We start from the raw sequence: 20560 nt of genomic DNA, 5'->3' as shown, positions 1-20560 counted from the left end.
ACTTAAACCAAAAGCTACCGAGCAGAGGAAGCAATACAATACTTTCTCCTCTCAACTTCCTACAAAAGGAAGATTCCATTCTTGCCTCTTCTCTGATTGTTTTCCTGAACCTTATCTCATATTAAAAAAATCTGTGAAGCTCAGAAGACTTTTGATAGCACAGAGCTTATTTCATATTAAAAGAAAGGGATGTGATCTAGCGGAGGTTGTTAAGAGTTGGGGTAGTATGGTTAGGTAGTGGTTGGACTTGATGATCTTTAAGGTCTTTTCCAACCTGAGCAATTCTATCATTCTATTGTTCTCTGGTTACCTTAAAAAAAAATAAATTCCTAGTTAGAGAAAAAAAGGATAAAAATCACCAAGTTTTTGTTGGTGTCATTAACAAATAAACAGTCCAGTGCATATACTGTTACTCCACTGCATTCCAGCACAAAGCCAACCTCCCTTAGACATGACCTTAATGTCTTGTGCATCTATGCGTGCAACAAAGGCAGCTCCCTGTCCCACAGACATCACAGTTCAAAATCATCGTCCTGTTTACAGAGCTGAGAGACTTCAGAATAAAGATTATTCCACGATACACAAGACTGTTGTTGTATCTGTCTCCCTTAGGTTTTAGGGAAACTAACAATGTGATAAAGAAATACAGAACACTGCTGTGATAAAGAAAAAAAGAACTTCATCTCTTGACTTGGTTTGCAGGGTTGTAACTGTATTCTTAAATAATTCTCCACTACGCAGCATGAACTGGAGGTTTCTCCTCAGATATTTCGAGCTATGCCTTCATGGTTTAGAAACAAATAAAGGAAGACCTGAACATATCATACTGATTTTAACAACAGGGTAAAAAAAAATCCAAGCACGTAGGAGCAGCCATATTATCATTCCAGCCTGGCAACAAGATCAAACTGAAATCCTGACCTCTACCCAAGACAGTACTGACCTCAGGAGAACCAAAATTTCAGCCTTCACAACATCTGGCTGCATCATTTAATATACTTTTTCAGCATAAGCCAGAGCACAGACAGCAAGAAAGTAGAAAATCAAATTTAGACTCTGGTAAGTTGCAGTACCTGTATTAAAATTTCCAAGCTGTAGATCTGCTGTCTGCATCACCTCTACCATAGGACACTGCCACAGGGCAGGGTTGCACGCACTCTTTTCCAGAACCTGCTCTATTACACTAAAGTCTGAACTACGTGACACACAGGGGAACTGCTTATGTTACTTGCAGCAAGCATGAGGCCAAAACCTCTATGTGCATCTTTACTCCAAAGTTCATGACAGGAAACCATACCAGCAAAGCTGTATACAAAGGAAAGACAAGACTTTGGAATTACTATCAACTGTACAAAAACAAATTTTAATTTTTAGAGTCATGTTTTACTGAAACCAATTTCATATTAAAAGTACCTGAAATGTACTTAAACGACAAAAAAGAGAACAAAGAAAGAGAAGTGACTTAAACCAAAGAGGACAAAAGTTACATAAAAAATGCAGAAGTTATATTAAAGAAGGAACACTGCTTAAACAGACAGAATACAACTGTGTTGAATGAGCAGCACTGCAGAAAAGACAAGCTACTGGAAGCACACAGATAGCTGATCTATTTTATACATGGAGATATTTCAGATGGAACATAGAACTATTTATATACCAGTGAGTTCCCTTTCCTCTGCTCACATGGCAGACTTCTCTGTGTGTTCAGTCATAACAATGCCATTTAAAACACTCAGTATAAAACTGGCACTATATTTTCTAACGGCAAGGCTGTGAGCCAATCTCAGAGGTTAACGACTCAACAGGAATTTCAGTAAGATGCTTGAAGCAGTAAATTAGAGAAAGGAAGAACATTGCAAAATGAGTGAAAAGTCAGGTCTCTGTGTTCACATGTTCTGCAGAAGTAAAGGGAGATAAAGATTAGATTTAAACTTACTATAAGTCCATCTGCGTGCTTCTCCTCATTATTTTGGTCCTTAAGGAAAAAATGTTAAGAGTATCAACAAATCAATCTTGTATGACTTAGCAGTTTTGTGTTATGTGAGAGCTCTAACAGCAGGCTTCTCCCAGGAACTTTTACATTTTCAGCCATAAGATGTTAGTGTTCCTCACCACGGGGTACAGTAACCAAACTTGGAGAGAACAACTCCATACGTCATCACCACACTCTGTACATAAGTGTTTTACGAGGATCTGTTCAAACAAGTTCAGTAAGCTTTAAAAATAACCCTTCTACCCTGCAGGACACAGTCCCATTTCACAATGCAGGTACTTCCCAACTAGCTAGAAGTCCCCAAAGCAAGATTTGCAGTACTGGTGAGTCCCTGAAAACTGAAAGCTGAAGTTCTCCATTTCTGAAGAACAATTAGCATACAGAACAAGTTCTCAAAAGCATGTTTTGCTTTTGAAAGGCAACAGTACTTCCATAGATTTAATGTTCTGAACGTTTTCATATCTACTAGATTTAAACCTTTTAATAATATTTACAGTCTAGTGTGGCTTATTTTTGCTTAGAAACATTATGAGAAGGAGCAAGCAGTGCATGGAATAAACTGTCATCAGAGAAATTTAAACTAGTGACAGTTAAGCTCACATCAACCTATAGCTAGCACAGGTTAAACACTGTACCAGCACCAGTATTAAATTTCACTGCACACTAGGTGAAATTTCTTCACTTCTGCTCTAGGTTCCCATTAGCCAGAATCCTTGTGTCAACTTTAAGACTTCTCTACAGGTTATTCTCTAGACTTCCAGTTAAAGTTGCAAAGAGGATCAAAGGGAAAAAAGCTGTAAATAGCATGAACAAATAGAGGTAGCACATACTTACGTCTCAATACTTTGTATACCCTTCCTTAGCTTAAACACTTGGCAGAAAGCTGCTCAGATTTCACATCAGCTAGCTGACCTTTCCTAAGCAGGGCTGTCCATGATAAAAAACAATACTAAGGGCAGTGAGTTCCAGTGGGTTGTAAACTTACAAACAAAGAAGGAAAAATATCAATTTTTCCCTGCTCCAAACAAAGTCTCCCCATCATGTTACCTTCACTAACTCCTACAACATAAGACACAAAGAAGCTGCTTTCATACTGATGCTTGCCATCCTATCTCCACAGCACAGCATCAGCTACGCAGCATGCAAATGAAAGAAGGAAATGCCACTGAGGTGGGCAGGCAGAAGTGACCAAAATTGTTAAGGCAAAGATGTGAAGCTAATTATCTGAACTATAAGAATTACTACATGAAACACGTCCTACATATTTCTGTCAGTTTATCAAATCACTGACAGACCACTATATACATTTGTACATTTAGTATCACTGAAGTTGGGCAACTCCAGTTATCATACACAGCCAGGGGTGAACCCAAGCCAATGCTGCTCTCCTCCCACTCAGTTTGTCTTAATTGCTTTTTCTAAGTCAAGAATATTACAGTACTTACAAAGTATTTACTGCGTTATTTTCAGAGTGCCCTGGGTTACCTCAAATACAAGAGACACGATTCTGCCCTGCATCTCCCAGCAACTTTAACAAAAATGTAACTCCCTGATTCCTAAAGCAGGCTGCCAGTGTGTGAAACAGCTTAGTGCACAGTAAGAATTGGGTTTCCTCAACACACCATACAAGCGATTGCTTGTATGGTGGAAATAGAGATGTTCTGAGACAGAAAGGTAGTAACAATTTTCAAGGTATGCAAAAAAATAAGAGAGAATTTTGAAGTCTGTCTCCTAATGAGAAAGGAGCTGTAGCAGTAAAAAGGGAGGCATGATGGGGGGAGGGAAGAAGGTATGTGTTAACATAATGATTTAATTTCAGCAGTGTAAGTCAGCAGCCATATCTGCCTTACAGCTTTGGGAGCAAATCTTCCAGATTCTTAGAAGGTTATATGCTGGAGAACAGAAAGCTATCAGACACAGAACACTGTTACATACTTAGAACTTCACAAACATGGAACTAACAGAACAGAGAGAAAGAGAAACCAACCAAAAATAAACACACAAAAATCATTGGCAATTTTTTCATTACCTACAGCAGTAAAAAAAAAAAAAATCAAAATACCAACACAGGTGAGGAAGAGAGGGAAAGGGATGGGACAGAAAGGCCATGTCATCAACAAACACATTTGTCTAAGAGAGAGAGAGAGAGGAGATGGAAGTGATAAAACAGAGAAGGGAAAAATTACTGCTCTAGAAGACATTTAGATATGATTATTTCTTAGTAAAAGCACCAAAATTTAAACACCGGTAATTTTACAGTGATTAATATTAATTGCTAGTACTGAAGGAAGGACTTCAAAGTGATTCAGTGTTACATAAGTCAAGAATTTTAGTATTTTTCTGGGACCCAGATACCTACCTATATGTTTATATGACAGCTAGAGCCACAAAGCACTGAATCTCATAAAAAAAAATGACTATAACTGTCACTACAAGTTCAATTCTGTCTGTTCTTGGCAAACCATCAAACCAGCTTCAAAATGATATACTTAGCATCAGTGCAAGGTAAGCGATCACATTTGTCCTTAGCCCACTAAACTTACCCAAAGCACATAGAAGAAATGGGATTTCATCTTCAATGGGAAAAAGATTAGAACTCTGCTCTTTCAAATTTACTAATAATTGCACAGTAGAACATTCAAATAAATAAATAATAAAGTAAGAAATACTTCAGAGAATTAAACCTCCATGTAAGTAACAACTACTAAACACATTTATGTAGAAGTAACAAAAAATGAGCAAGTCATTTGTTACACAGGGTTTCTCCAACAGCTACCTTAACACAGCAAGTCAGATCCATCTGTGTCAGACAACAACCCTATTCAGTCTACCTACAGTTGACTCCTCCAAATCCCCAAAGAATGGCACATTATCTACCAGTTTCATTATGCTAAAACACTTTAAATATATTCAGTACTCAATAGTAGCAAAATATTAGGTACTGTCAAGCCTCTTTTTGCTATCACTACTGTGAAAGGTTCAAATAGCATCACTGTACATTAAACTAAACTGTTCTCACTCTACATTTATGTGGCACAAAACTGCTTCTATGTACCCTACTATTTGCAAAGACTTTTTTTGTATGAACTCGTTAGCTAATGCACCTTTCCTTCAGAGCTTTACCATCTTTTTAGGCTACTGATGTGAAATCTAGATTTCACAAGATATGCAATAATCTTTTAAGTAACGACAAAAACAACCTGATTCTGAAGGTTTCAAATACTCTGATTTTCACTAACCTCAAAATTATATAAAATGCATCTATATCTGTACTGAAGATAAGCAACAGTATCCTAGTGGAAAGCCATGGAAAGAGAAAGTTTAGATGACAGAAAAATGATGCATACACTTATTCTGAATAAATTAGTATGTGTTCTAATTGTCTTAAATTCTCATGCTTTGAAAAACACTGCCCATCTTTACTTTGCTTTTTGTGTATAAATCAGCAACTTAAATAACATATCCTAAATACAGCATCACCTGACCAAAAAAGTCTGAATCTCACTGGATACACAAAAGTAACAAAAGTACAGTGAGAAGTGTACCTGCATTACCCATATTGCATTCCCAAATAAAATAGTCTATTTCAAAATCTTCCAACATGGTCATAAATTTCAGATCTATAAAAACTTTGTCAAACCAGTTTAGATTATTAACGTCATCATTTTCCCTTTCCCTATTCCTGCTAGTCACACTCTTAAATGAAACAGAAAGAACAGTTAGTTTTGTTAAACTTAGATTCTACTGCTGTTATATTAGTTGAAATTCTGACCTACTCTGAAAACTCTACAAGTTCATCTCAAAAAACAAAAAACTAAAAAAACAAAACAACAAAAAAAAAACCTCTGTCATCAACACAATTATTAATAGGAGCAGACCAAATTGCCTGCTATGGAACTCAGTGTGTCAGAAAGTTCATTAAAACACATTAGCACAAATCAACTTATGAATCCAAACAATGTTCTATTCTGGAACGTGTTGAGTACATTCACATTTCAAATTCTCAGAAGATAAAATGTTCTTACAGATTAATGCCACGTAATAGAATCAAAATAAGTTACAGTACTTACTTTAGCAATCTGTAGCAAGACAATGCAGTGTTTTATTGATTCTACCATGCTCTAAGAAAATAAGAAAAAACAAAAAACCGTGTATCAGCACCATGTATTTTCCATAGTTGCACAGAATATTAATGGAAATATTTGTCAAAACCTAACTAGACACTTCTGTAGAAGCCCTACTTTCTCTTCCCTCACCCAGCCCTCTATTCTGTACTTCTTTTGACAAGGACAGAGGCATAGCAGCAGGAAACTGAAGTTTCCAAAAGCCACATAAAGGACAGCATTCCAACGAGAAATGGAAGTCAGCGTCTAACTTTCACAGAAATGCAAGCAGGCAAATTCTGAGCAAAGACCTAATGCATTTAGCAGTACTACTTCTTTAGTTTTGATGAGAGGGATCCCTCATTTACATACTTGACAAGTTCTCTCTGTAAGATGAAGATAAGGGGGAAGGGAAGAAGAAAAAAGTAATGAAAGTAATCAGTGTGAAGGGTAATGGATGTTTTGCAAAAGATGAGACAGTGGAAGTTCTGATACTTTATACAAACAAGGCATAATAAAAGAACAGCAGAATACCAAAGAAAAAGCTGAACACGTGAGGCAGAAGCAACAGTAATGAAATAAGAAAGAGCACTGGAAAACATTAACATCAGCATATAAAGAGATTCAGGATGACAAAACATGTAAAAAGAGAGAATTAAGGAAAGAGCAAGAAAGTTTGCCTTCTTAAGAGAGGTGGCTTATGTGCTTCTGCACCATGTCACCTGAAAACCAAGGGCCCTACAGGGAATTATCCTGGGCCATGCTGGGCACAACTAACAGGACAGAGCTACAACCATTATCCACCACCTGGGGAAAGCAGAAAAGGTCTGGCCTAGCTCATATTTAATTAGCACTAATAAGCAGACTCCTGCAGATCTTTCTGAGCTTGCATCACACTTCAGTATGAGACAAACTTGGGTATTTAGGAGCAAATTCCAGCAAAGGACTGGAAACAAAAATAATAGGAAAGATGATTAACGAAAGCTGGGATTGTATAACGTGAAGAGAAGGATGTTCAAGGGAGACCTTATCAATGGGTTTAAGCATCTGATAGAACAGGAAAGGCAGGAAGACAGCAGATTTTTTGCACTGGTATCCAGTGACAGAACAGCAAGCAATAGCCACAAACCAAAATAAAGGAAGACCCAGGAGGATTCAGTCCTGGGCAACCTGCTCTAGCTGACCCTGCTCTGAGCACGAGGCTGGACTGCAGACCTTCAAAGTCCATTCCAAACTCAGCTATTCTATGATTTTACAATTCTAAGATGCTAGACCTAAATCTGAAAGCAGAACCAGAACCAGGCTGCCCGTCTGACATTACACTACTGGATCTCATATACAGGTTCCCAGAAACCAGAGCATCCACTGAGACAGTGCTCTGCAGGAACTGGCCTTGCTCTGATATGAGAGCTGCTACCAAAGACTGAAATTCAGTTGGGCCCCAAGCTGACCCTGTACTGTGCTCCTTGAAATCCACACTGGGGTGAGATTTTTCCATTATCCGGGGTAATCCACTAAGCACTACTTAGACAGATGAGGAGAAAGGGAAGGTGAGGACAGCAGTGGAAGATTAACAGGCAAATCAGTGCTCTGAAAGAATGCACAAGCATTCAAGAAATAGAAAAAGATCCTACAGAAGACTCAGCATAAAAGACAAGGTGAGGAAGAAGACTAGAAAAACATAACATTCAACTGGAGAGGAAAACACTGATTTATCAGAACTCAGAGAAAATTAATTCAAGGCAAAGTGGTAATTTTCTACATTTGTTAGAGGACATCCCTATGATTCACCAGACATGAAGAAATACTGATAAAGGACTGGAAGAGGCCTGGACCAGACTCAAATCTAAAAGCACAGATCCAGGAATAAGACATACATCTTAGCATTCACTACAAAGTAAATGTCTGAAAAACTGAGATGAAGGGATGGAACAAGCAAGACAAAACGATAGAGAGGAATGTTCTTGGAGCACAGAATCCACACTCCCCACTGTACGCAATGACATCTCATTCAAAGTTTTAACAGATACAGAGAAGCAAATTATCCATGTTAGGAAAGTTAAGCAGTCCCTATTGTGTGACTCTGAAGAGCACATCTGTGATAAGTTGTTTGGTTTTTTTAAACAGATGTTTATACTGGAAAAATTGGGGATTTATCAAATGGTAAAGATAACCTGGTAAGAGGTTGTGGTTTTTTTCTACTACTCAAAAAACTTTTAGTAAGGTTGAAATATGAGCAAAAGAGAGAGAGACAAGTCATCAACATTGTCTGCTTGGAATGACTGACATAAAAGGTAATTTTATTCTGTTTCTGAACATGAAGTTTGAAATTCCATCACCCTTAATGAAAAAGGGAAAACAAAAACAACCTGCCATTTTTCAGTAAGGAAGTTCAGAGTTTTTCAAAAGAAAACAAGGTGACCATTCAGAATCTATCTAGTAGTTAAAAAATTGAAATAACTTACACTGGTGGTTTCTTTCAGACTTTCAATTTTCTGTAAAAGAAAAATTTCAACAGTGTGGTTAAAGACAGAACTTCCAGCATGCAGTTTAATCTAAATACTGTACAAACATTGTATTTTAAACACATGGAGGGCATGAAAAAAAAAAGCAATCAACACAAAAAAATACATTTCTACATAAAAACAAAATTTTCATTTTGTAATTGTAATTCATTTTGTAACCTGCTAATTAAAACCTGAAGCTGTCAAGCTTAGGAATTTCTGAGCAGTGACATTACACATATCTACCCATTGAAGCCTGTGCTTCACCTTTGCCTCCCACTAACAGCAACAAAGATGAAATGCAGTTATGATGATTCACTCCAACTACACCACTCTAATGCAGTGTACTGAAAGCAGTGCATTCCAACAACCAGTATTACTTGAAATTAAGCTTTGTAACAAGCAAACATAGGTAAACCCAGTTTTAAAAAGAAAAATCATGGAAAAATCACAGCGCACACCTATTCTTGCTTCTTCTAAACAGACAGTTCATGCACCTGGAAATCTGCCCTCTTATCTGGAAACACTGGTTCACAAGTATTTCCTGTGTGGAACTGCACACCAGGCATGCAAAATGCATCTGCATGCCTTGTTACAGATAAGCACGACCTATCTAAGAAGCACATGCATCCTGTTGATGTCCTTGTGTCTATCTGCTGAAGGCAAAATTATCCAATCGGACTCAGCACTAATCCTCTACAAATTCAATTACAGGAGCTCTTTGTTTTGATTAATATGAACGTCTCACATGACTTGAATCAGCTTCTGTATGACTCTTCAGTAACCAAAGCGTGTGAAGGAACATTTTTCCCCACAAAGCACTGCAAGCCACATTCTACACCATAAAAGAGCAACATGCCTGTTTGTTCCTGTAGACTCATAGTCTTAGTTTACATGGACAAAAATGTGGTGATGGTTTCCCAGCAAGTGCCCAGGGAAAGTCCTTCAGTTATACTGTTCTGTACACTATTCATAAGGATGCTATGCATTTCCTTCCATCTCTGTCTTGGCAAGAGGTGGCCAAATAGTGCCATAGGAATAACTGGGCCACAGCCACGTAGGAAACTGCCTCTCAGGGATGCTACACTGCATTTATTTCTGCTGCAAGCACAAAATATGCCAACAGTTAAGAATTCCTATATTGTTTTTCCTATCTCTATTATACTTCCAGTCCAAACTTCATGAACATGTACTGAAATCATTTGAAATATGATGACAGCACTTCAAAGTTTTGAGCCTTACAGCACCAAAAGACATGCACCCAAACTCAAAGTTTTCATCAGCTGAAAGATGAAACACTGCAATGAATCACTCAGCCTCAAGGCTTCATAGCCAACTGTAGGCTGCCATCAGCAGTTCTGGTTATTCTTCATCTACTTTTTCCAAGAAGTTGTAACAATATTTACGCTCCAGAAAAATCAGTATCTTATTCCCTTTGCAGATAACTGTTGAAATCTGTTAAATCTGAAAGTGATGACAGGTCATGTGATGCAATTTGGTCACAGTGTTCTCCCAACCCGTCTGTAATCTTTCAAACAACAGTTGAATTCAGACACTGCTATTCTTGCATGTAGGTGCAGACAAAGCATAACACATCTGAGGTTGCACAGAAGATCTGGGATGGGATAAGACTCAGGTCACCTGGTTACCAAGGCCTAGCCACAAATTATGCAATCATAACTTTCTTTTTCTTTAGTGAAATGAAGTTTTTGTGAGGAGGTCAGCCTACGCAGAAACATTCTGCATTAATCCATTTTTTTTCTTCCACATTCATGCCCCATGGGCACGCTGCAAGAACAAAGCATGGGGAAATGGAATATTGCCTTCTGTATTGATGTCTGTACATATACACAGGCGTTGGAACTTGACAATCTTTGAAGTCCCTTCCAACCTAAGCTATTCTATGATGATCCCAAAAAGCCAGACAGAGCCAGTCCTTGTGAAGCCCCTTCTAAAGAGCAAGTACAGATATGAAAGTCTCTGGATTTTCATTAGCTAAATTGAACAAGAAGTATGTTGAAGATGAAAACCATTAGACAATAAAAATAAAGCCAAATATCACATACTACTAATTTATCACAATTTTCTCTCTTCAAGATTCCCATTCTCTGAATATCAATTAGGAAGAAATTTTACTGTTTCCTTGGTTATTAAACACATTTTCAAATGAAACACTGATATTCTGCTGAAACGTGTTGTCTTCTCTATCTGTGTTCCTTGGAAAGCGACTCTTCTTCCAAATTCTTCAATTTATATTTGCAGAATGCAGCCACACACGATAACTAATATAATCAAATTGCAGGCTTCCACCGAAACTACCTCACCTGGTTGCTGGTTTTTGCACCTCCTTGATATCTGATTTTATTTTATTTTTATTTTTAAATGAAACCACTGGTGAATCAACAGAAAGCTAATTTTATTTCATCAAGATTTTTGCCTCATTCAATAATAATGTGGCTACAGAAAGTCAGATCAGCTTGTCTGGCAAAAAGAAGTGACCAACTCATGGCTGGAATCAGTGAAGTGCAATTTAAATCCCCATGTTCAGCCTTAGATTTACTTCACCAAACCTACTTGCTACGAACCAAACAGCTTGATCAGGCTACACCTCCTCCACAATATTTCTCAGTCTTCACATCAAGTCTGAATGTTCTTCCAACTTCCACAAGTTACTATGGCTGAGAAGAAAATATCCAGGAGACCTTGAAGCACCTCAGAACAGCCATCCCCTAAACTACAGCCTATAAAGACAAAGTATGTCCAATGCTTCATCTGATGCTCTTGCAAAAGTAATCGCTCAAGTTTTAAACGCCTGGCCATAAACAGCTGCAGAAAACAGCATTTAGCTATTTGGAAAACACGTAACGTGCAACTAATCACCAAATCTCACTTCCCCAGATGAAAAGATTATGGGCTGCATGGCAGTACCCTGCAGTTCAGACTCAGTCCAGAGCCTGAAAGCTGAACTGTATTTACATAAACAGGAAAACTGCTAAATACAGCATTAAAAAGCCTCTTAGTTGCTTCAGTCCAGGAAGAGACATGATAAAAAAATATTTTGTCAGATCTCTTTCATTTTTAATAGAGAATAAATGGAATCTATAGTAACACTTAAAGACTTGAAAACTGAGTAAGCTGACCTCTTCTAAATAAGCTTCTTCCCTTCTCTACAAAGTCAGTCTCCATGAGTACCTTGCAGAGATGAAGAAAGAAATCAGCACAACGTGCAGGAAATCTCTAGGGATTATAAGCACTGTCACAGCAGGGAAGGAAAAAAAAAAAAGAGAGAAAAAACTACTGCCTGATCTGCAAAGTAGCACCTGAACAGAGGTCAGCATTGAAGGAGAATTCTTCCCCAGCAGTAAGTATGGGAGGAAAAACAGAGTGTCTTTAGATCTTGCTCTTTTAATCAGCTATCTACAGATTAAGTACACTTATACAATCACCTAAGATAAATGAAGTCTGATATTCTCAGATTTCCAACCCATAGCATTACTGGTCACGGAAACAGAAACAAATGAAGATTGAACACAGGAAATATGTGATTCCTGGTGTTCATTCTTTCCCCCTCAGAATAGGTTTGCTATTCCTACAAACACATCCATTCAACGCTCATCTTCGTTATAAGATTAAAAAAATAAACTGCAAATTTAAGATATAATGCTGTGAAATTGGTAGCAGTAATCACTGGAGTAGTAATCATTTCCTACAGACTGAAATCTTTTCAATGCTGTAAGTATGGCACCTAGTATTACTAAAAAATTCAATTTACCATTTACTCACAACACAAGTTACATTGTTTATGTTACTCCAATTGCTTGTAGTGATTTAGACAACTTGAAGAATAGGAAAATGAAATATTTAAATATCTATCATCTACTGATGCACAAAACTATCAGATCAAGTCAAATAAGCAATATTTAAGACAAAAAGTACTTGCTTTTCTCTGTTCATCATCTTTGCAGTTCTGGAGTTTTTCATCAAAGAGCTAAAAGCAAGAGAAATATTAAAAGGTTTTGGTTTTTTTTTTTGCTATGCAACAGCCAAAATGACTGAAAATTCTGAATTAAGCACATTTAATAAGCACTTGAGTTTTTATATGATTTATATAACAGAAGTTAACACTTAACACCTCAAACCATCGTTCTCTTATTTCTGCAAAGATCTTTGCAGCATACGGAGTGCTTACCAAAAAAGCCTAAATCCTTATCAAGACTTCCAGGTACCTTCCTAAATTCAGGTATGTGATTCAAATCATTTAAGACTCGCAAGCACTTCTTTTACAAAGACAGAATGATTTCACAGCTTTATCGCTGCATTTATTTATTTTATTAAGAGTGGAATACAAGATGCAGGCAAATAAAGCAGAGCAAATTCTTACTGAAAAGCTTGAATACGTATTTAAGACAGGCTGAGTTGAAACATTTTAAAATTGCTTTTGACAGCATACTGAGGTGCACATACAAATAACCATTAAGCTGTTGAAGGAAAAAAAGAAGTGCTTAAGGGTAATGCTCAAAAGATCATCGTATCCATCCTTGCTCAGGGAAAAGGCTGCATTTTTGACCAGGTGAACTAGAGCTCTTCTCTCAGTTGCCTAAGTAGTAGTTACTTACGTGATCCCCTTGAGGGCTCATTTCTGCTTCTAAAGCAGACTTTAGTTGTGATCTCTGGACATCCTTAAATTTGCTTTTATTTCCTAATTAATTCCTACACTTCCTCCTCTCTGCTGGCGTGAAAAAGTGATTAAAAGGAGTTAGATTTAAATACCTTCTTTCAGTGAGGCACACTCCTCCCATATTCTCCTGCAAGATGGCCTTGGAACACAAATTAAAGCTAACTCCTGGATGAAACCTCTGCAGATTAGCTTCAGATTTTGCGTGCATTCCTTTTCCCATTTCCATTCCTGTCACTGCACTCTCCCCCATATCCACCCTGCAACTGAATTTTTGCTGAATACTCCATGTACAGTACTTTTCCATTATATCAGGGGGAAAAAAGTCCAAACCAGCAGAACTGAAGCAATCTTAAGAGCAATTTTAACCTGCTGAGTCATGGGAAAAAGAGTCATAACCGACAGCAAATACTTTGTTTTTCTCAACAGTGAGTACTGAGAGATGTGATTGTATCACTCCTCACCTTCCCCCCAACTCCTGAAATAGGTAAACTAAGTGGAAAAGACCTGTACTGGTACACAACTTTTGACACAATGTTTTTACTCAAGGACAAAACAAAAAACAGATTATCATTACTGCAACAAAGTCTGAAACTCAGTTGCAACTGTAGCTGCATTGTTGTGTATTACTTGATAAAACTCTAAAATGCCACAAGTAAGACAAAATTAAAATTAAACTTAACTAATCTCTGACATTTCCAAGAAGTTAGGCATACAAAAAGATGTTTCAGCCATTGCAAATCTTCTATATAAGCTGAAATTACTCTGATTTTCTAGCTTTAACAATCTCAAGATCTAATCTAGAAGAAACAGAACGTCGCTTTCAGCTTCTCCAGCTTTTAGCCTATTATAACTTTTAATTTTCTTAGTCCTGGGAAAAAAATTGTTATATGCTATGAGTGCAAGAAATACAATTCTAATATCAACAGGTTTCACATATAGGAAAGGAATTTCTCCAGCACACACATTTCAGCTCAGCCAGATGAACTCTTTGCTTCCCACAATTATTAGAACACGCACAAAGCATAAAACATTACTTTTTCCCTCTGCTGAGCTTCCTTTCAGACAGACCTTGAAATCTCCACAGTGCAATAAGTACAGCAGTTTGTTAACTTACCTTCAGCTGGTCTATCAAGATCTGTAAGTAAGCGTCAGCCTCAGTAAGTTTCTTATCAAAATCATGAACGCTGGGAACAAACCCTGAATCCACACCCTGGACAGGAGAAGGAAAAAAAGAAGAAAAAAAATGGAACATTTAATTAGATGGCTTTTATGGGGAAAAAAATTAACAGCAATATGGTTTTGACTACCAACTGGCTGCTAAATGTTGCCTTGCATGCACTGTATAAACACAGGCACACAGCTGAACACATTCATCTTCTATTTGCAGCTAAATCAGTAACAGCAAATTGCTGCACACTTTCAGTGTGGGTATAACTGTAACACGGCACAGCATTTCATTACTTTTAATTGCAGAACAAAAAAAAAAAAAAATCCTTAAATAACACTAATTAAAGCTCCTTCAGAAAATATGAAGGAGAATTCAGTTTTTTTCCCCTGAAGAATGTCTTGTGATTCCACGCTCTCACATTTCAGTTAAGGAGGACAAAACCAGACTCAAGTGCATAATTGCACTTTTCACACCTGAAACCACTTTTGCCAATTACAATGCAGCTGAACTCAGTGCTTCCCAGTAAAGCACTGAACAAACGAGTGCTAAACCAATTCTTATACACAGGCTCACCTTCATACTGCAAAAATTTGCACTTCTTCCTTCTGTCTCCATAGTTCTTTACAGCTACAGTAATTCGCATCCTTTTCCTATATTTGATTTGTTACATTTCATTGCATAAATACCAACATGGACAAAATATTGCAATTAAAATGATTGCAATGAAAATGATTGCTTTCAAATTTATCTTCCTTCATAATGTAAAATTCAAAGCATGTATTTTTCAATTCAATTTTTCAATTCAAAACAAAACCACCCAGTGTAACAAGTTCACAAAAGCCACTAATGGGAATAACAAAAAATTGCTGACACTCCCTCTAACTAGAGAGGTTAAAATATACAGAAACTAAGGCTAAAACTAGATGAAACTGCTATTCCATTCCTTGTTGAAGAAGGGAGGAAGCAACCAGCACCATCATTTCAGCAGTCTACCATGCTCAGCTAAAAAATTATGGGGATAAGGTTTCATATATCAAAATTGCATTAATTGTAAAGAAAAATTTCTGCTGAGGATATGCAGCAATACAGTTTACAGTGCAAATTATCTGTATGCTGCATTAAAATGAAGATTTTTATTTTAGTTATCAGTTTAAGATTATTAACATGCAACAATCTAGTATTTATAGCAATGGCTTAAAGGTAAAATGTCATTCCTAAATTTCTTCCTCCTAACAGTAAAGGAAAACCCAACAAAAACATGAAGTGCTTCAGCTGAACAGAAATCAACACCAAATATCAAGTTAAAACTGTAACCTACTATTAGAAAGTTAAAACTTCAGTCAACACAAAGAAAATCATAAAAACCAAGTGTAGTGAATGCCATGCTGACCCTGCACTGAAGAGAAATGTAAAAGTAATTGAAAAAAAAACAAAAAACAAACACAGGGTAGTGAAATGCAACCTCATGTACAAGCTTGCTCTTGATCTGTATAAAGGCTGTTTAGATGAAATCTAATAACCTACTGAGCAAATTTACTAGCCTATGTTATAGGACATTAGGTTCATAATTTTAAGTCCTCACATGGTTTAAAATCAGAAACCAGGAGACAAGTTACAAAATATCAAGATTAACAACAGTATGGAAAAATGCATTGCATAAACAGCAAAAAAAATTAATCAGCACTTCTAACTCACCAGTAATTTGGAGACAGGAGGCTTACAAAGAGCAGACATAAATGATATCCTTATTTCTTTGTTATGTGGTCACCCAAAGACACAGAAGAGGAAAAAGGGGACCCCACCTCCCCTCTTTTCCTTCCCCTGCCATGTAGGGAATCAGGCTTCAAAAGAAATGGGTGAGCACACTCACCTGAATGGCATTTAACTGCTCATTAAATTGGGAAACTGCATATCTGAACCAGCAATCACTTTTTTTTTTTTCTTTAATGAGAAACTTGTATTATTCATAAACTGACAAAAGAGCTGCTTGCAGAGACAGCAGAACCCCCACCCTCTTGAGGGCAGAGTTCAGAACTCCGCTGGGTTTGACCCTGGCCAAGTTTACCTAACCTAGGAGCTGGTCCTGCAGGAGAAAGGGCTTGAAGCAGGCTCTCTTCCAACTGAAGTGATGCTGTGAATAAGTATCTTCAAATCACAGAGAAGAATAGGAACTCAGGCTGTTCAGCTCTTCAAAAATATAGATTCCTAATATCAGGACTAATCCAAAGTAATTTGGGCTTTTATTTCCACTGAATAACGAGACTTAGCCATAAGTATACTTCATTTCCCTCAAATAAAGATTACTCTGTATTAACATCATCATTAAGGAACTGGCAGTTATGTTACCAGATCAAATGGCTGCAGAAGCAAGTAGTTAATAAAACTTCTAGTCTGCCTGCCTGCCACCTCCCATAACAATACACTTGGTATTTCACTCCTCCCACAGGAAATCCCACATTTAATAAACAGGCTGTAGAAAAAAAAAAAAAATAGCATTTTTTCCTCTTATTTTCCCATCTCTTCTCCATTTTCTGAGATTTCCTCTTCTGGACATACCAGAACTTTAAAGACTAGGCTGTACAGGGCACATGCCATTGCTCACATCTGTGGCAGCTCAGCAGCACTGACCCAGCCAAGGAGGGCTCTCAGATGTGAGCTGCAAGATGCCCAGAATGGGGGTGAGCAGACAGGATAGCCATCCTAGGAAAGAGTTTGCACACCAATCTGAGATTGAATAAGGAAATCCCATGCTAGGAGTCCTGCAGAATGCAGTCCTTTCAAAGGTATCCATCCTTTTTGGAGGGGGTAAATGGGAGGGCAAGAGCAAAATATAAAACAATTAAAATATACATAGCATAAGCCTCATTTTCCTTACAACACTGCTAGCACTAAAGGATTTTATATGTTGTTCCCCTGTCCTTCAAATCAGAAGTTATGCACAACACTCGTGTATTTCTGTTCAAAACTTGTCCATGCCAAGAAGTAATTCCAGCCTAATTTCAACCAGTTCTTTCAAATAGGATGGGATGAAAAAATTTTCTAACTCTCAGAAGAAGCCTAACAGAAAAAATCTAATGTATTTCTCAGTTAGGAGCCTCTGTGGAAAATGATGAAAGCAGAGAAGCAAGGGAAAAGATAGAGCAAACAGTGAAGACTTGATGAGGGTTCTTGTACAATAGCTTTCCTGGGGGAGGAAAAGAGAAAGCTGTCCAGAGCAGGATACATCTTTTCAGAGACACTTTTGCTATATCCTTCATCTAATTAGGCTTCCAAGTCCAGCAAACAATTTTGTGAGTCAGTTTAGAGGACTAAGTGTTCTGAGTTCGCTTCAGTACCTCATCAGAAACATATGCCCTGCCTACAGTGTTTGGCTTTGTGAAGGACATTGCCTGCAACAACAACTACTGATAGAAAACTGAAAAAAGGACAGAATAAGTAGTGAGCCACTAAGAAATAGTATCTTCTGGTCTTTTACTTGCAGTTGTGGCATCCACTTTCTTTTCCCTCTGCTAGATTTTCAAGCTCTATTAAAAGCTCAGAATACACCTGTCTCAATAAGAAAGTTTTATTCTATCCACTATTCTTGTTCGCAGCCTTAAGAAGTTCATCAACAAACATCTTGGATAACAGGAGGCTAAGGAAACTGTTACTAGCAACACATTTTCCCAAACACTTTACCAGCAACCAGAAACAACTCGGTTCTCCTGTTGTTTATTCCCATCCTTACTCTGCTCTTTCTTTTGAGTCAGCACAAACATTTGCCTTCCCACATAGTCAACACAATATGCAAACCGATCCGAGTTGAAACTAAGCTAGAAAACAGAGGGTTGCAGGAAAGTAATTTGAATTTTGGTCAGTTTTGATTGCAGCTCCCAGTGCAGTTCTTCTCACTATGCTGTCTCTTCCCTTCTGCTTGAGCAAGCAAGACAGGACTCCTTCCAGCAGCAGCACCAGCAAATACTAGTGAAGCCATGGCATAGCTCCTAATATTTAAGCCCGTTATCGTCCTTCTCATCAGCTATCACAGATCCACTTCTTAGAACATACTTTTCTTACCCTATTTGCTACTTATGAGGTAAATATCTCAGTGTAATTATGGAGATATCAAGCAATCAAGAGAACTTTAAAAATTCCATTCTCTGTAGCAACTCTTCACCCAGTAAATACAGTTCCTTTGTCACTTCAGAGTTCATTGGCAAATCAGGTAGAGGCTGGAACAGCCTGGGGCTTCACCTCAAGGATTTTCCTAAGTTTGGATATGAAGGCCTTCATAGCTTGCAAGTATTGTGGTACTCTCTAATGTGGATTATTTCTGTCATTATCTGGCTTTTGCATGAACAGTCAGGCAGTTACTAGATGCTTTAGCAGTACTAGAATGGTGAAGGGGAAAAGTACATCTCAAAGCGTGGGTTTTAAGGCAAGAGTAAGCAGGAAGGTTTGAGCTAATGGGAGAAGAAAAAGAAAAAAAGCTCATCCCTCCAGCTCAGGAGGGCATTATGGACAGGATCTTAACACTACCAAGATAAATGCAGACATGATCAGCCTTTTACGATGCTTAATTTTATTCACTTTTTTTTCCTAAATTCTCTTCCTGGATTCTTTTAAACAAAGCTCCTGGTGGTTTTTTGTTGTTTTTGTTTCTTCACAGTAGATGGATATTTTAACAGTGTCCCTGCACTTTTCAAATCAAGAAAGAATGAACCATGTTATTACGATACCGAGAGACATGAACTATTTGAAGTAGTTTTAATATGGGAGAACTCTAGAAGCAAGAAGCACCTGCAGCACTACTGTGCCACTTGGAAAACTAAAGAGCAGGACCTCTGTACTGAACAAAAAGACCTGAAGCACTTCCTTCTTGAATGGAACCAGTGGTTGTCATCAATTCTGGTGAGGAACAAAAAATCTGAAACAAGTTATCATCCCCCTACCTCTGCCCAGACAAAGAAGGAAACCGAGCCACAACCTGTCTTCACCTCAGATGCACTCTTCCCCTGATCGCTTGTGGGTGTGAAGCAACTGATGTGCTGCCACTGCACAGCCACTGATGGGGTAATGGTCAGTGCAGGATCTGTGAGCAGTATGGGAAAAGCACAGGGGGATTTCAACATTATCACACCATCTGCTGTGGTCTTCTCAATAGACCTCAAGAACTATGAATAACTTACTTTTAATATAAGGAAATACAAAGCAAGGAAAACAACAGACTTCAGCTTCAAAATTGAGACAAAAATAGATTGCAAGTGTATATGAAATGTTTCCTTCCCATTTTTATTTCATTTGGTACCATATTACTGTTAGCCCTCCGGATAGCAAACGTCACTGTGTTCATTTCTACGTATTTATGACTCAGTTCTTCCCAGTTCCTTGACCATTGCTCATTATCACAAGTTTTTTCAAGTGTTTCAAAACCATTCTAAAGACTGAAAAACAACACAGGACATTGAGGCCAAATGAAGCCTGCAAGCTTACACTAGAGCAGGGAGCACCCAGGCACCGCTGCAGCTCTCCACCTCACACCAGTTCCCTGCACTTCGCCAATCAGCCTTGCACACACAGACTGCCTCCTTTCAGCAAACTTTCCCATGCCTAGCAGGTGTCTGCTTCGTGCTAAAAATGAACTTAACCAGAGTTAAAGATTTGTTTTCTGTACCTGAACACTCCAGACCAAGCAGAGTGTTCTTCACAAAATACTGGAAGCTGCATGAAAGTTTGATGAAGGAATCAAGAGAGGTATATAACGGGGGCAAAAATAGATGGACTTTTTGTAACTATTTGCACAGTGGAGCGATACATTTTTCTGCCTGTGCCACCTAAGAAAACACTTTTACAAAAAATCCTCTGTAACGGCATCTAAGCCCGGTAACTGCGGAGCCAACAACCCCTCCTCGAACAATTAATTTGTCTTTATCGTCCAAATAAGAGAAAGTGAAAGAACCGGGGAAGCCCACCGGCATTCGGGTGGAGAACCCGGACACGGCCGGAGAACACCGGCGCTGCCCTCGGGGCGGAGTCGGCTTCCAGCCAGGAAGGACTCGGTCCCGCCGGCCCCCGGCATCCTCTCCGCGCGGCCCCGCTCCCCGTCCGTACTCACACCGGCCATCCCTCGGCGCG

The 20560-nt window shown here is 38.2% G+C and overlaps 1 protein-coding gene across 5 annotated transcripts in view; it reads right to left on the bottom strand.

Annotated features, from left to right (window-relative positions):
* The window catches only part of OSBPL9 (oxysterol binding protein like 9), a 32640-nt gene extending 12086 nt beyond the window's left edge, over positions 1-20554 (bottom strand). Inside the window, exons 1-6 of one of the 5 annotated variants that reach the window (XM_010716126.3) lie at positions 20541-20554; positions 14393-14488; positions 12541-12588; positions 8562-8591; positions 6064-6114; positions 1937-1975 (exon numbers count right to left, since the gene is read on the bottom strand). In XM_010716126.3, coding sequence (XP_010714428.2) covers positions 1937-1975; positions 6064-6114; positions 8562-8591; positions 12541-12588; positions 14393-14488; positions 20541-20549 — 273 coding nt within the window. In that variant the 5' untranslated portion in view covers positions 20550-20554. Of the gene's footprint in view, positions 1-1936; positions 1976-6063; positions 6115-8561; positions 8592-12536; positions 12589-14392; positions 14489-20540 lie in introns of those variants that run through there. The other 4 variants (XM_010716129.3, XM_010716127.3, XM_010716128.3 and 1 more) reach the window with 4 other exon arrangements.
* Positions 20555-20560: the final 6 nt, after the last annotated feature.

Source organism: Meleagris gallopavo, chromosome 10, assembly GCF_000146605.3.
Source record: "Meleagris gallopavo isolate NT-WF06-2002-E0010 breed Aviagen turkey brand Nicholas breeding stock chromosome 10, Turkey_5.1, whole genome shotgun sequence".
Lineage (NCBI taxonomy): Eukaryota > Metazoa > Chordata > Aves > Galliformes > Phasianidae > Meleagris > Meleagris gallopavo.
The sequence above is the reverse complement of the archived record's forward strand: the minus strand, read 5'-3'. Positions and strand labels throughout refer to the sequence as shown.